A 16174-nucleotide genomic window follows, 5' to 3' on the forward strand; every position below is an offset into this window, starting at 1 on the left:
TATTGGGGGCGTACACAGGGGCGCCGTTGGCACGGGGGACAGGGGGGTCAGGACCCCCGCGGTTTTGAAAAGATAGAAGTCGACCCCCGCACTTTTGATAAGGGCTGCTTCAGTCACACTATATCACCTTTTAGCTTAGGATATTTTCTTTCAAATGAGACCATTTTCACGTTTCTGTGAGCTTTCGTTCATAAATAATCAGCTGTTTTGTCGCGGATGTGAACAGGAAATGCGCTCTCAAACGGAGAAACACACAATCTCCAAACCATCGATCAAAGCGTGCTAACTTGCAAAGCGTTTTAGGACAGATCGATGGTATATAAATCATGCCCGAACGTTAGCGTTTGTCAATCAAGCCAAACCGTCCATTCAGAAAACGAGAAATTTGACACTTTAAGGTAAGGACGCTGATCTCTCAGGTTGATGCGCGAGCTGGCTTGACTGACGTTTTCATGAGGATTTATAGTTTATGGACTGTTTTGATTTCGGTAATTACATCTTGAAAGGCAAAAGCATTGATGGCATCCATAAAAGAGATATCTGAAATAGAAACGAAAGTGATATTGCCTCATCCAGTGGAGGACGCACGAGAGGAGATCTGTGCGTTTCATTGGTATACTGTAATACTGCCTTTACAATGCTTATCAGTGGCGTGCACTTTGATCGTGAAAGTGAAAGTGCCTTTTGCGGTCGCATCGCGGTGCTCATTTCATACTTCATTTCCCGCGTTCCGTTCAGTCTTGCGCGAGCCTTTCAGAGAAACTCCTTTCCCCATGAGCGCGGAAAGACCATGGGAAGGACGCGTTCGGCGCATGCATATGTGCACCGCCCGTTGTCATAACAACGCCCCCCTGGGCGTACATATTAATGATCCCGACTGTAACGTAACAGTCGGTGTTATGTTGAGATTCGCCTGTTCTTCGGAGGTCTTTTAAACAAATGAGATTTAAATAAGAAGGAGGAAGCAATGGAGTTTGAGACTCACTGTGTCATTTCCATGTACTGAACTCTTGTTATTTAACTATGCCAAGATAAATTTTTCATTCGAGGGCACCTTTAATACGTGTTTCCTGAAATGTTATTTTTTATATACCTTCTGTAAGTCATTCTTTCGTAAGGTTGGTCTGGGCCACTCTTAGCTATACCTTATCACTGCTGATAGTGAATATAACTCGCTGTAATATACCCAGTCTTAAAATAGGAAATGTGCTTTGGCGCTGAGCCAGACACGTTCAGCGTTTGTCATATATCACAACTATTCAGTGTTTTCAACCACATCAGGTTTATTTTAGGTTTCAGACATTTAAATACACATTTGAATGAAGTACTAGGCTATATATAAAAGACATTTATAGTTTGTTAAAATAAAGTTCCATACACTGATGTCTATGAAAGCTGCAATAATAACCCTTTCAATTAAATAATTTGACAAAGTGTTTTATGCATATCAGATACCCATTGCGTATGAAACAATAAAGTTTACTCTATTTTGCTCCCATTTCTCCAGCCACTTTTATGTATTTTGGGGAAATTCAGTAAATCCAACAGCTCTAAATTGCGGTGCAAACACAAAACACATTCACTTCCACATATTTTACAATTGCAATATATCATAAAATTCATGATATAGTTAGCAAATTTGTGAATATTTTGAATAAAAAAGGAAAAACGCGATACCTACATGTCTGTCAGCTGCATGACGCGTCTCCAAGGAATGAATACGTTCTAAAATAACGGTTGCCTTAAACTCGCGCTGGAACTCAGCTAGAATACAGAGTCCCCAGAATATAGATACATTACAATATAGATTTTATTTGCAATTTGGATTATTATTTTTATAAGATCTGATAAATGCAATTTCTACTTCTGAAGTGCTTCTTTTATAAAGACCAGCGCTTTCTCGCATAACGTGGTGAAGCAGCCCCTGTATAGAGTGAATTATCGATTCTCGAGCCATCAATATCTACCAATTCAGCCCCAGCGCCACGGACAGCACCTGGTAACGGCGCACTTAAGAAGATATACCTTAAGTAACCTCCTAAGGGATAGTTCGGGGAACACGCCTATAAAAGGTATATCTTCAGTTAAGGTCTACCTTTAGAGTCTTCGTAGTGCATTAAGAGACAACATTATCAGGAAATCCAGCCCTGACTATTTCTAAGAATATTTCAAATAAAATAATGCAAAGGATACTTTGGTAACACTTTATTTTAGTGTCATTTTTACATATGTTACATTTAGTTACTATAATACAAACTATAAATTATGCATAATTACATGCAACTAACCCTAAACCTAATCAAAACCTAATCTTACCTTATAGTAAGCAGTGTTAGGGTAACGCATTACAAGTAACTTGAGTTATGTAATCAGATTACTTTTTTATGTCTTTATTAGTATAGTAACTAGTAAAGTAACGCATTACTTTTAAATTTACAACACATGTGAGTTACTTTTTCAAATAAGTAACACAAGTTACTTAGTTTAAATCAGGAGTAAGTGCAGAGGCATTGTGTGTGCTTGACATGATGCTTATTCTAGATTAGTTCTAGACTAAATGTGAGCATACATTTACTCATTTACCTCTTCTCTTTATCCTATTCCTCTGTATTCCAGAATGGCAGCACAGCTGAAAGGCTTGTTTATTTGAACTGTGCCCTCTAACTTACAGGCGGGAATTTGGATTTCCTTCATCCCGAGGCTTATTTATTTCATGTTTGTTGTGAAAGGGCCTTAACATTTGCCAAAAACAGCCCAGCTCAGATGAGAAACAGTAACGCAAAACTAAAGTAACACATTACTTTCCATAAAAAGTAACTAACACAATTATTTACTTTTTTATGGAGTAACACAATATTGTAATGCATTACTTTTAAAAGTAACTTTCCCCAACACTGATAGTTAGTACATGTAGTTACGTATTACTCGGTACTTATACAATGTATAATTACATTGAAACAAAGACAACTTAAAATAAAAAGCAACTGATATTTTAATTAAACAATGTTATGCACAATCATAAGGAAGTTTCAAGATGCTTTTAACATGTCTGCCTAAATGTAAAATTCTGTAATATTATCTAATAATTTATGTTCTAGAATTGTGATCTTTTTAGCAAGAGATCCCTATTATTTATTATTTTATTGTAAAAGTTCATAACAATTATTTTTTGCTTATACAGACTGCCACTGACTTATATTATTAGCCTAAATCAACAGTCACCACTACATTGGACAGACTCTTTCAATGACAAACTCTTTCTTTTTGTTTTTGAATTAAATGAATTTGTTTTGTGATTGAATAATTTATGCATCAAGGGTTAGACATTTAAACAAATCATCTAAAACTATATAGCAGATGTAAATTGCTGTTGGAAAACAATTGGAAGATGGAAAATTGTATTTTCTACTAAATACAAATATTTATGAAACTAGAGCTTCAGTGGTTGGTTGATTGTTCAAGCATTTTTGATGCTATTCTGTGACCTGAAAAAGTTTTTTTTTTCTTCTAGATCAAGTAAATGCAAATGCACTGTTGTGTTGAGACGTTTTGATGTGAATAATCAAGCCTTTGATCAGTAGCAACTCTCTGCCTGACCTGAATCATATTGCTCTGTCTGTATCACTTTAATAAACAGGTCCTTGGCAGACAAAGGGAAATGGGTTGGTAAAAATACCTGTGGCTCTCTCGCAAAGCTTCTTTGCCCTTCCTCCAGGAGATCATCCCGCGTGGGGACATGCGAGGCCTGCACTCAATCAAAACATCGCCACCCTGCCGAGCCAATGTCTGTGCCTTTAGCACACTATTGGAGAAATCTGGTGCCACTGCTGATGTGAAGAGAAAAACAAGCATCTTACAAAACTGACAGAAAGAAAGATATATAGACTGACGCCTAAAAGTGTTTGTAAAGTCCATAAAAACATGTAAAATGTAATTATGTTACAAACACAAATATCAAAAAGTGTCAATCATTTTAAAGAAAAGCAGCTCAAGAACAGTGACCAAAAAAAACATTTTATGTTTTCTATACAACAGACAGCTTGGAATATACAGAAATATATATATATATATATATATATATATATATATATATATATATATATATATATATATATATATATATATATATATATATATATATATATATATATAATTTTTTTTTCTAATATTATTGTGTCATTATTTTAAGAAATAGGTTTTATTATCAATAATTTTATTCTTCTAATGAGGCTTTTTTCTTCATTACAAAGGGTTAGTTCACCCAAAAATGAAAATTCAAGTCATTAATTACTCACCCTCATGTCGTTTCAAACCCGTAAGACCTTCATTAATCTTCAGAACACAAATGAAGATCTTTTTAAATCTGAGAGCTTTCTGTCCCTCCACTGACAGCCTACACAATACCACTTTCAAGCCCCAGATAGTAAAGACATTATAAAAGTAATAAATGTGATTCCAGTGGTTTAACCTCAATTTTATGAAGTGACGTGATTGTTTTGTTTGTGCAAAAAATAATTTACACACATTTAAAATATTAATATAAAATATTAATTTCCCATGCGTCACGCATGTTCATGTAACAACGTCCGTTCTCATGTCAACACAGCACGCATGTTTCACAGTGCTCTCGTGAACATGCGTTGAAGATTAATATTATGTAAATGATGTGGTAAATTATGTTGTGTTTTTTTTTTTTTTTTTATGGGGGTGCAAACATGTAAATGATGACAGAATTTTCATTTTTGGTTGAATTAACCTTTTAATACAACTCTGAGATTTTTGCCCTTACACATCCCCCAAAATAATATCAAATTTTAATTCAGGAATTTAAATATGCTCATCTTAGAAGAGGTGTATTTAAGTCACTGATTTTTAAAGTACATTACCATTCAAAAGTTTGGGGTTGATTAGTTTTAATGTTTTGGAAGTCTCTGTAACTACTTTAAGGTTAAGTAGTTACATGTTAATTGTACTTACTATAGTAATAACCATAAATTATGCATAATTACAAGCAACTAAGCCTAAACCAAAACCTAAGCCAATATTAAGTGCATGTAGTTAATTAAAACTACTCAGTACTTATTTGTGTAATTACACTGTAATAACGTCATATTAAAATAAAGTGTAAATGAAATCTCTTTTGCTTACCAAGGTATCAAAAATAGACTAAAAACTGTAATATTGGGAAATATTATTTACATTTACACTTTAAAATAACTGTTCGTCACCATGGAATTATAAGTTTATATCTGAAAGTTTTGTCAAAATTGAGTTATTCACATATTCTTAATCTGTGACAATGTATGTACATTATGTGTTGTTGTTTTTTTAAGTTGTATACATTTTGGGACTTTTTTTTTTTTTTTTTTTAGAAAACAAAAAGTTTGTATCTACAAAGGGGTATGGCGTGCAAAAACGTTGAAGCTCAATATCTCTAAACTGTTCAGAATGCTGAGAGAACCTTATAATTCCAAGGTGGAGTATTTACTATTTGAATATATTTTAAAATGTGATTTATTCTTGTGATGGTAAAGCCGAATTTTCAGCATCATTACTCCATTCTTCAGATCTTTCAGAAAGCATTGTAATAATTGGATTTGATGCTCAAGAAACATTTATTTTTATTAATTTTGAAAACAGTTGTGCTGCTTAATTTTTTGGAAATCTCAGTTTTTTGGAAACTGATATATTTTCAGGATTCTTTGATAAAGTTCAGAAAGTTCAAATGATCACCATTTATATGAAATCAAGTTGTTTTGTAACAGTAATAGAAAAACTTTATACAAACCTGATTCCAAAAAATATGGGACACTGTAAAAAATTGTGAATGTGACATTGACAAATCTCATAAACTTATATTTTATTCACAATAGAATACAGATATCATATCAAATGTTGAAAGTGAGACATTTTGAAATGTCATGCCAAATATTGGCTCATTTTGGATTTCATGAGAGCTACACATTCCAAAAAAGTTGGCAGAGGATCACCAATTCCCCCAATGCTGCGACGAAAATAGTGGAGCAATATCAGAAAGGAGTTTCTCAGAGAAAAATTGCAAAGAGTTTGAAGTTATCATCATCTACAGTGCATAATATCATCCAAAGATTCAGAGAATCTGGAACAATCTCTGTGCGTAAGGTTCAAGGCCGGAAAACCATACTGGATGCCCGTGATCTTCGGGCCCTTAGACGGCACTGCATCACATACAGGAATGCTACTGTAATGGAAATCACAACATGGGCTCAGGAATACTTCCAGAAAACAGTCGGTGAACACAATCCATTTTGCCATTCACCGTTGCCGGCTAAAACTCTACAGGTCAAAAAAGAAGCCATATCTAAACATGATCCAGAAGCGCAGGTGTTTTCTCTGGGCCAATCCTCATTTAAAATGGACTGTGGAAAAGTGGAAAACTGTTCTGTGGTCAGACGAATCAAAATTTGAAGTTCTTTTTGGAAAACTGGGACGCCATGTCATCCAGACTAAAGAGGACAAGGACAACCCAAGTTGTTATCAGCGCTCAGTTCAGAAGCCTGCATCTCTGATGGTATGGGGTCGCATGAATGCATGTGGCATGGGCAGCTTACACATCTGGAAAGGCACCATCAATGCTGAAAGGTATATCCAAGTTCTAGAACAACATATGCTCCCATCCAGACGTCGTCTCTTTCAGGGAAGACCTTGCATTTTCCAACATGACAATGCCAGACCACATACTGCATCAATTACAACATCATGGCTGCGTAGAAGAAGGATCCGGGTACTGAAATGGCCAGCCTGCAGTCCAGATCTTTCACCCATAGAAAACATTTGGCGCATCATAAAGAGGAAGATGCGACAAAGAAGACCTAAGACAGTTGAGCAACTAGAAGCCTGAATTAGACAAGAATGGGACAACATTCCTATTCCTAAACTTGAGCAACTTGTCTCCTCAGTCCTCAGACGTTTGCAGACTGTTATAAAAAGAAGAAGGGATGCCACATAGTGGTAAACATGGCCTTGTCCCAACTTTTTTGAGATGTGTTGATTCCATGAAATTTAAAATCAACTTATTTTCCCTTAAAATGATACATTTTCTCAGTTTAAACATTTGATATGTCATCTATGCTGTATTCTGAATAAAATATTGAAATTTGAAACTTCCACATCATTGCATTCTGTTTTTATTCACAATTTGTACAGTGTCCCAACTTTTGTGGAATCAGGTTTGTATTTGTTAAAGTCTTTAATGTCACATTTGATCAATTTAATCCATCCTTGTTGACTAAAAGTAGCAATTTACTTGAAAAAAAGAAAAGAAAAAAAACTTACTGATCCCAAACTTTTGAATGCTAGTGTATTTTTGAATTAATAAACAGGACAAACATTTAGTGTTATGTCACTGACCCATTTCTTCCACACAGCCTGTCAAATGTCTGCACCTCTATTTGCTTCGCTCTTAGCTAAATCTCATCATCGTCTCACTTTCCAGAGGCGGGCGAGGAGGATGTTTTTAATGCGATATACTCAGTTAAGAGCACACTCAAGAGCTCACACTATCCCCCACACACCACTAAGTCAAACCGAGTCAAGCCAGCCAGCACAAATCTAACGGCTCTAAAGTGCGAAGACTGTCTACCTCACATCTCCCCCAGGCAGCAATTTCAGCATACTAGACTTTCCTGCCTGTTTGGCATCCATCTGCACTCAGCGCTGACAGCATCAAAGCACCCATTGTGCTGACAAATGACAGGACTAGGGAACAGAGCACTTCTCTCATCTGCCGCATGATAAAATGGCCTCGAACGTCAACTCCTTTAATCTTCACCGCAGAGATGGGTTTGATCATTGATCCTGTCTAAAGTTATTCTGCTCCTCATAATAGTGGGTCAACTGTTTCTAAATGCAGTGTAAAATGGCATAGTAAGACTAATGGGTGGTGGCGTTCACTGGCAATGTGTTTGGAATGAGCTTATGAGGAAACAAAACCCACGTGCTGCTCCAAACCAAAACAAACTTCACATCGTACAGACACACATTTGAAAACATATTGTATGACAGCATATGACCAACTGCATATTAGCTACATATTTCAGAGCATATAACAGTTGAGGGGCTAGATCCTTGGGAACCCAGGTTCAGTGGGAAAATGTGCTTGTTGTACGTATTGTGGCATTTCAATAATGAAATGTTCAGTGAGTGGCGCTGAATGCTCTATCAGGTTTAAAATGCTCTACCACCTACACTAAACCCTAAATATACCCGATAGTCTTAACAAAAGCAAACGCGAGATAAAAACTAAGAGATTTTTAAAAAAAAAATGCTGAAGCAACCATGCCATTTTATCGCCTTCTACACTGCAAAAAAGTAAGTTACCTGGTTGCCTTAACATTTTAAGATCATTGAAATTAAAAAGTTGAGATAATACAATGAAGGTGATTGATTTAATCAACAGAAATCTGAACCACATTAATTATCTAAGTCGATTTGACAAAAGAAAAAAACGTGATTCGTATGTAGGTAGAGGCATGTTTTTCCAATGAGCTTGTGTTGATCTTTAGCAAAGTCTGTTTACTTAGTGGCAATATTTGCAACACCTCGAAGCAGCTATTTCAGGCATCCAAGACCAAGTCCTATCTATTTGAATGGGGGAATCCTGAAATCTCAAAAACTGCTTGGCGAATTAACAATGGAATAACATATTTTAAATCAGCAACTAAATCTGATATGAACTATCCCATAAATGTTGTGCTAAAATAACGTTAAAAAAAGCTTATTAACTTGCCAATGCGTATGAGCAGTCCTAAGCATGAATCTCAGGTTTCTATGGGAACCGGAGCTGCAGTGAAACAATGACTTTATCAATCAGCGATTGGCTCTTTTACTTATGTAGCGCCCCCTACCTGTCTTTCTGTTAATTAAATAGAGCAGCGCACCAGATTCATTAACTATGTGCCTACAGATGTTGAAGTTAGGCCCCTCTGGTGTCACAAATTAATTACTTCTTTATAAAGCTATTTATAATTATGAACTATTCTAAATGTGATATATTTAATGTATTATACATATACTATAATAAATAGTCAAGCACAAACTCTTAGATGGATAACAAAAGATAAAGGATTTAATTAGAACAGAAATAGAAAGTCAAAAATAGAATTTGAGTGATGTGATGCATTCACACAATCACATAGACTTTAAATCTGACCAAATTAACCCCCCAAAAAGGCTATATCGCAGGTGACAGGAGTACAGAAATGGTCTCTGTAACAAAACACTCAGAATAAAAAAGAAAACTAAGTGAATTCACTTGGAATGAAATGTACAAAATTATTCACTCTGGATGTCAGTAATCACTCTGAATACTCACAGTTGATAAGCGCGCTGGATAACAACATATAGGACGATTAAACACTGTGGCCCCCCCCACACACACACACACACACCCACCCACACCGTTGCAGGCCTGGATCGTAGCTCGGGTTCGTGGTGGCCGGCAAACTGAAAAATGACCGCTTCACTCTCCTGAGCATAAACAAATCAACAAGGGTACCTCAATTTTCAGGTGCGAATCAAACAGCGATCTTGGAATCCTGTAGTAGGCCTCCCGCAGCTCCTCGATCTCGCTCTCCCTCGCCAGCCGATGAAACGCTCCTCCCACGCAGCCAGAGGAACCCCAAATATCGCGGGTATTTGGGGCGCTATCTGGTCCTCAATGTCTCCTCGTTGTCCCGAAAACAACAATGCTTACTTTCGCCAATCTGTTTTGTTTAAATGTTCCGCTAATTTAATAGTCCGGTTCAGATGAATAACATAAACCGTACGGGATATTAAGGAAACAGTCCGTACGCTGACGACACCGGAATGTCGTATAAACACTCACAGCGAACTCACAATAAACACAAATAAACAGGACTCGGGTTTCACACACGATCAATATTACAGTTTCAGATTTTTTAAACTTGTAAACTATTCACCACTCTATTATCATACCGCGCGTCTCTCTCATCCCTTGCATATCTCGCCTTCCCCCCTTGTTCCTCCTCCCCCCCACCAAAACATCCACTCAAAATACCTAACGCATAGGCGCGGGCGGGACTTAACTCTCTTGAACCAATAAAGTAATGAAAGACCTAACTTGTAGGTTAAAACCACATTTTTCACATGTGCATAACACTCTAACTTGATATATGTTCTTAAAAGCATACATCCACTTATTTAATATATCAATATATAAAGCAGTGGACTCATTACCTGTAGAATATTATTCTACTGGGTTACATGCTCCCCCTACTAAATATCTCATGTCCCCATGAGATTACTTCTTTACACTTTAAAAGTGACTTTAGGCTCAGTATAAGCATTTACTTGAGTACAATAATTACACTGTGCCATAGGGTGACACCACATGGTGTTACAGGGTTTCATTTCTAACTCTTCCCCACCCTCTACATTTATGACCATACCTCTATGGACCAGTGTTAAAGGTCGGTTAGTGGGCCGGCCTAGGCTATCATAGCTCAGTCTGACTACTGGTCTTATGTCTCTTTTGGGGCGGGAATGAACGGTCTCTACTGCTTCTTTTGTATTAGCTATGCCAGGCTCTCCCCTTCTAAACCAGGATCTCCCGTTTCCTCTGGAATCTGATCTGAGAGTTCTCCATGGCTTTCTTCAGTGAACAGTGGCTCTGCCATTTCTGCAAGGGATCCATCCAGTTCACCTCCATGGTAAGCAGTTTCCTCCTCCACTGCATTTTCTTCCAGTACAACACGCGGTGTCTCAACCCTTTCCGGGCAGTAATACCACAGGTTATCCTCTTCACTTTCAGAGTCAGAGTCATTCCTCACAGCTGCATTTCTTTGTCTTAATCCTCTTCTCTGTTTTCTTTCCACAGATCTTGTCCTAGTCCCCGGTGGTGCAGAAACTTTCTTTGGTTCTACAGGATCAGACAACCTCACATTGTCTCCAACTGGTAAGAGATGGTCTCGGTGTAATGTTCTTACACTGCCCATACCGGATTCAGGTTTCAAGCGATACACAGGTAAGTTCTTTAGTTGTTCCACCACCTGGTAAGGAACCGAATTCCACTTGTCGCAGAGTTTGTTCTTTCCAGTCAAGGCCAGATTTCTTATCAGCACACGATCTCCTACTGCCAAGGTCTGATGTTTCACTCGTTTGTCGTACAGCCGTTTGTTCCTCTGCTGACTTTTCTGGGCAGTTTCAGTGGCTAACTGGTAAGCTCTCTGTAAGTCCAACTTCATTCTATCCACATACTGTCGATGGCTTCCAACTCCCTTTCCATCAGGTGAAGTCCCGAAACACACATCCACCGGCAGACGAGCCTCTCTTCCGAACAGAAGATAATATGGTGAGTACCCAGTCGCCTCGTTCTTAGTACAGTTGTAAGCATGTACCAGTCTGTTAATATGTTGACTCCATCTGTTTTTCTCTGCAGGATTTAGGGTACCAAGCATGGAAAGCAGCGTTCTGTTGAACCTTTCTGGCTGGGGGTCTCCTTGTGGATGGTAGGGAGACGTTCTGGATTTTCTGATTCCCAGCATACTCAGTAGCTCTTTTATGAGCCCACTCTCAAAATCTCGCCCCTGATCGGAGTGGATACGGGAAGGTAAGCCATAGTGAACAAAGAATTTGTCACACAGTATCTTGGCCACAGTCAGAGCTTTCTGGTCCTTGGTGGTGAATGCCTGGGCGTAGCGTGTGAAATGGTCAGTTACGATGAGAACATTGCCGATACCTTTTGAATCAGGCTCGATTGACAGGAAGTCGATGCACACCAAGTCAAACGGCCCACTGCTGGTCATGTGATTCAGTGGTGCAACTTTTTTAGGCAGTGTCTTTCTCGTTACACAGCGGCCACAGTTCTTAACATACTGCTCTATGTATGCAGACATTTTAGGCCAATAGAAGCGATCTTTCAGGAGTTCAGTAGTTTTCTCTACTCCCAAATGGCCTGAGTCATCATGCAAGGAACGCAGTACTTCGGACCAGTACCTCTCTGGTAGAACGAGTTGTGTTTTCTCTCTTCCACAGGAACTTTTAGTGACTCTGTACAGAAGTTGACTCATGATCTTTAACTTGGGTCCCTGCCGCTGTAACAGAGCAATGATCGCATTGGAACTCTTAGCAATGGTAAGTATTTTCCCTGACTCTACTTCTCGCTTCACTGCACCAACTACAGGGTCCTCCTCTTGTGCTTTTCTCAAATCTGCATTAGTCAGCTGTTCCAGCTGACCCAGACCCAACGCTGTGGGACAAGAGAATGCCTCGGGTATACTCTGAGGTAAAACACCTAAATGATCCACCAGTCTGGATGATGACTCTTCGCTTTCAGTAGTCACGGCTAACTGACAGATTGCTCTTACTCCTGACTCAGGTATTTCCTTCGACTCCGAGCCAACGGTGGATTCACAGGGGTAGCGAGATAACACATCCGCGTCGATGTTATGACTTCCTGGCTTGTATTGTAAGCTGAAGTTATAGGTAGCTAATGCAGCTAACCAACGATGACCTGTTGCACTCAACTTAGCACTTGACAACACATAGGTAAGTGGATTGTTATCTGTTTTCACCACAAACGGGGCACCATATAGATAGTCGTGGAACTTGTCCACAACCGCCCATTTGAGCGCCAAGAACTCCAGCTGATGAATGGGGTAACGTTGTTCGGACAGACTTAGTTTTCTGCTTGCATAGGCCACAGGCCTAAGTCCACCAGGATGCTCCTGATTCAGGACGGCACCCAGTCCACTCAGACTGGCGTCAACATGTAGTACATACGGTTTGTTGGTATCGGCGAAAGCAAGTACTGGGGCATGTGTGAGACAGTAAATGATGTTATGGAAAGCTACAGTACAGTCGTCATCCCAACGCTCTCCAAATGGCTCAGATACTTTGAAGTATTTCTTGCCGTCTATCATCTTTTGGTTTTGCCCAGATGATGGTGGGTAACCTTGGTAAGCTCAGTCAAAGGCCTCACAATGGCAGAGTAATCCTTTATGAAACGCCGGTAAAATCCACAAAATCCCAGGAACGACCTCAATGACTTTAGGTCGGTGGGCATTTTCCAACGTGTTACGGCTTCAATCTTGGCTGGGTCTGGTGATACGCCAGCAGCTGACACAATGTGCCCCACATAACGGACTTGTGACTGGCAAAACTGACACTTGTCAATCGAGACTTTCAAGCCACACTCACGCAGACGGTCTAGGACTTTAACAGTCTCTCTTCGTGTTCTTCAAGTGTGCGTCCGAACACGATGATGTCATCGAGGTAAACTATTACTTGGAGGAGATGCATATCACCCACGGCTTTCTCCATTAACCGTTGGAATGTGGCTGGAGCTCCAGTAATTCCTTGAGGCATCCGTTCAAACTGGAAGAATCCAAGGGGACAGATAAAGGCTGTCTTCTCTTTATCTTCCTCCGCCATGGCTATTTGATAATATCCACTACGGAGGTCCAGTACGGAAAACCATTTACTACCAGCCAAACAGTCCAGGGCATCATCGATCCTGGGAGTGGTGTACTGATCTGGGATGGTACGAGCATTTAGGGTTCGGTAGTCGATGCACATCCTTATTGCCCCACTCTTCTTCCGTGCAATTACTATGGGCGATGCATACGGACTCCTTGACTCTTTGATGATTCCAGCCACTAACAGGTCTTTTATGTGACGTCGTAAGTCCTCGATGTCCGCAGGCGCGATGCGTCTGGAGCGCTCTCTGAATGATTTAGAGTCATTCAGTCTGATGTGATGCTCAACTCCTTGAGCTAATCCCACATCCCACTCCCCGGTGGAAAAGACATCCCCTCTGGTCGACAATTTCTGGCGCAGCCTCCGTTCCCAGGCCTCAGGGATGGATGACTCACCAAATTTAAACAAGCTTGGGTCTACTGTTTGGGAGCTCTGTTCTCCAGAACTTACGATGAGTGTGTCGGTGGGATACACGTTGGCCATTACTGTTCCAGCAGGAATGGAGATATCTTTGGACGTTTCATTATGGACCAGGACTTGGATATTTCGTCCTTCCATGGCTGAAGAGGGGAGTACCACTGGAGTTATGAACGTTCCAGCTGGAAGACTATTCTCTTCAGGGGTGTCTACTACAAAGATCTCCTTTCTCAAAGGCTTGTCAGTCTCTACTTTACATACAGCACATACTTCTCCCCTTGGTGGAACTATGCAATCACCAGGTCCTATCCATCTGACTTTTCCATCAGGTCTGTCAGGAATGATTTCAGTCTCTTGTTTTGATAGCTGGATTGCATCGTGTTGTGTCTGGATTCTCAACGCATGTGCAACACCGGATCCTTCAGCGTCATGGCTAAGAGCAGCAAGGCGTTTGAAGAAACTGGCGTTTGTACCAATAATGACTGGCACTTGGGATGGACCCTGGGGCTCAGGACATACTAGTGCCAAGATGGACAATGGCTCCTCCACACCAGTGACAGAGGCAGGGAAGGTGACATCCACTACAATATACCCCTTATATGGGTAACTGGAAGAACTGAGACCCCATATGGACAATCCAGTCAAAGGGTGAATGGGCACATCAGGCAGGTTCTTTGAGTACCAGCTGTCAAACACAATCGTCACTTGTGATCCGCTGTCCAATAGTGCTTGACACCCACAGCCATTAAGCTTCACTTCTACAGTGGATGCTGGCCCTACTAGACCTTTGGGAAGGTGGCTGGAGTTGTAGATGTCTGTCTGGCTCTTTTTGGAGAAACAGGCCTGGTTTGACGCAGTTCTATCTTCACCCATCTCATTCTTCCCACTCTTTGCCTGCCGCAAGGAACGAATCAGTTTTTGAATCACTTGATCAGAATTTGGTGGAGCTTGACACTTTGTTGCAATATGACCGTCTTCTCCACACCGGTAGCAGAAGTAGTCATCTCTTGTTCGGGCTGACTTGTATCTTGAGGATGTGGATACAGACTGGGACTGGGATGGTTTTGGCCGCTGCTCTGGAACATGAGGTGAGTATGCGTGGGAAGAGTATTGAGTAGAACTGACACTCAGAACTGCCAACTGTTGCTGTAATTGTTGGACCTGTTTCTTTAACTCTTGGACTTCTGAATCATCAGTTTTTTCAGTCTTGGTTGTTCTTTCTTTCGTTTTAATCACTAATGATGAAGTAGACAAGGTTTTGGGCTCACCTCCACTTATTTGGCTTCTCAATTCTTCAATCTCGGCCTTAAGTTCCTGGATGACAGAGGTGCTGGCTCTTTCATCTTCATGGAATTGAATAGCTTTGGCTTTTGCAGACATTCTGTGGCGAGCAGCTTCACTCTCTTCTGCCTCACGTATTTCCTTTAACAGACTCAGAAAAGAAGGTGGGTTATTTTTCCTTTCTCTCAGTCTCAACTGGAGCAACATCATGTCAGAATTCACAGCCCCTCTAATCAGCTGTTCCACTCGTACTTTGTCCACCAGTCTGGGGGACAGTCCATCTCTATCCACTACTTTGCTGAGAGTCTTCTCCATCCTTCTCAGGAATTCAGACAGAGCCTCCCTCGGTGCCCTGGCGCATAAGACGAAACTTGAAGTATAAATCCTCACCGGACTCAGATGATCCAAACGTGCTCTCCAATGCTTCCAAGTACTGCAAAGCACTCGCTTCAGGATCTGAATATCGAACCGCTCTTATGATGTCCGATGCAGGTCCCTTGAGGCTTTCCACAATTCTGCGTCGTTTTTCTTTTTCAGAGCAGTCACACTCAGTTATCATCAGCCTGGCTTGGTCCATCCAAGTTTCCATATTCTCCTCTCCCACAGGGGTTGGAGTTACTGCTGAAAAGGTGCGCAGGCGACGATATGCGTTGCTGTCACTTGGGAGCTTTACTGTTTTTGCAAAGACCTCACCCATGGCTCGTATAATTGACTCAGGTGAACTGTCCGGGGCACTGGGAGGAGAAATCAAAGCTTGTATATCACTGAGAGACTTTCCTTCTTCCATCAGGAACTTTGCAAGCTTTTCAGTAAATCCTCCAGCAGCAGTGTCAGATGCAGATTCCTGTGTCTGAATTACTATGACTGACCATGGCTCGCTCTTTTCTCCCCAAGACACTTCAGCAGGTATGCGCTTAGGGTCAATGGCTTGTTTGCACTCACACAACACCAGCAGAGAACGTGAAGTAGGTCCTTCTTTCGTGTCTCTTACACGAACTCT

The 16174-nt window shown here is 40.3% G+C and overlaps 1 protein-coding gene across 1 annotated transcript in view; it reads right to left on the reverse strand.

The window, feature by feature from the left end:
- cntn3a.1 (contactin 3a, tandem duplicate 1) overlaps positions 1 to 16174 on the reverse strand; it is a 113481-nt gene that overhangs the window by 34978 nt on the left and 62329 nt on the right. The window contains exon 11 of the mRNA XM_067371269.1: positions 3677 to 3827. Within this exon, the coding sequence (XP_067227370.1) occupies positions 3677 to 3827 (151 nt within the window). The remainder of the gene's footprint in view (positions 1 to 3676; positions 3828 to 16174) is intronic.

This window comes from Chanodichthys erythropterus, chromosome 20, assembly GCF_024489055.1.
Source record: "Chanodichthys erythropterus isolate Z2021 chromosome 20, ASM2448905v1, whole genome shotgun sequence".
NCBI classification, from domain to species: Eukaryota; Metazoa; Chordata; class Actinopteri; order Cypriniformes; family Xenocyprididae; genus Chanodichthys; species Chanodichthys erythropterus.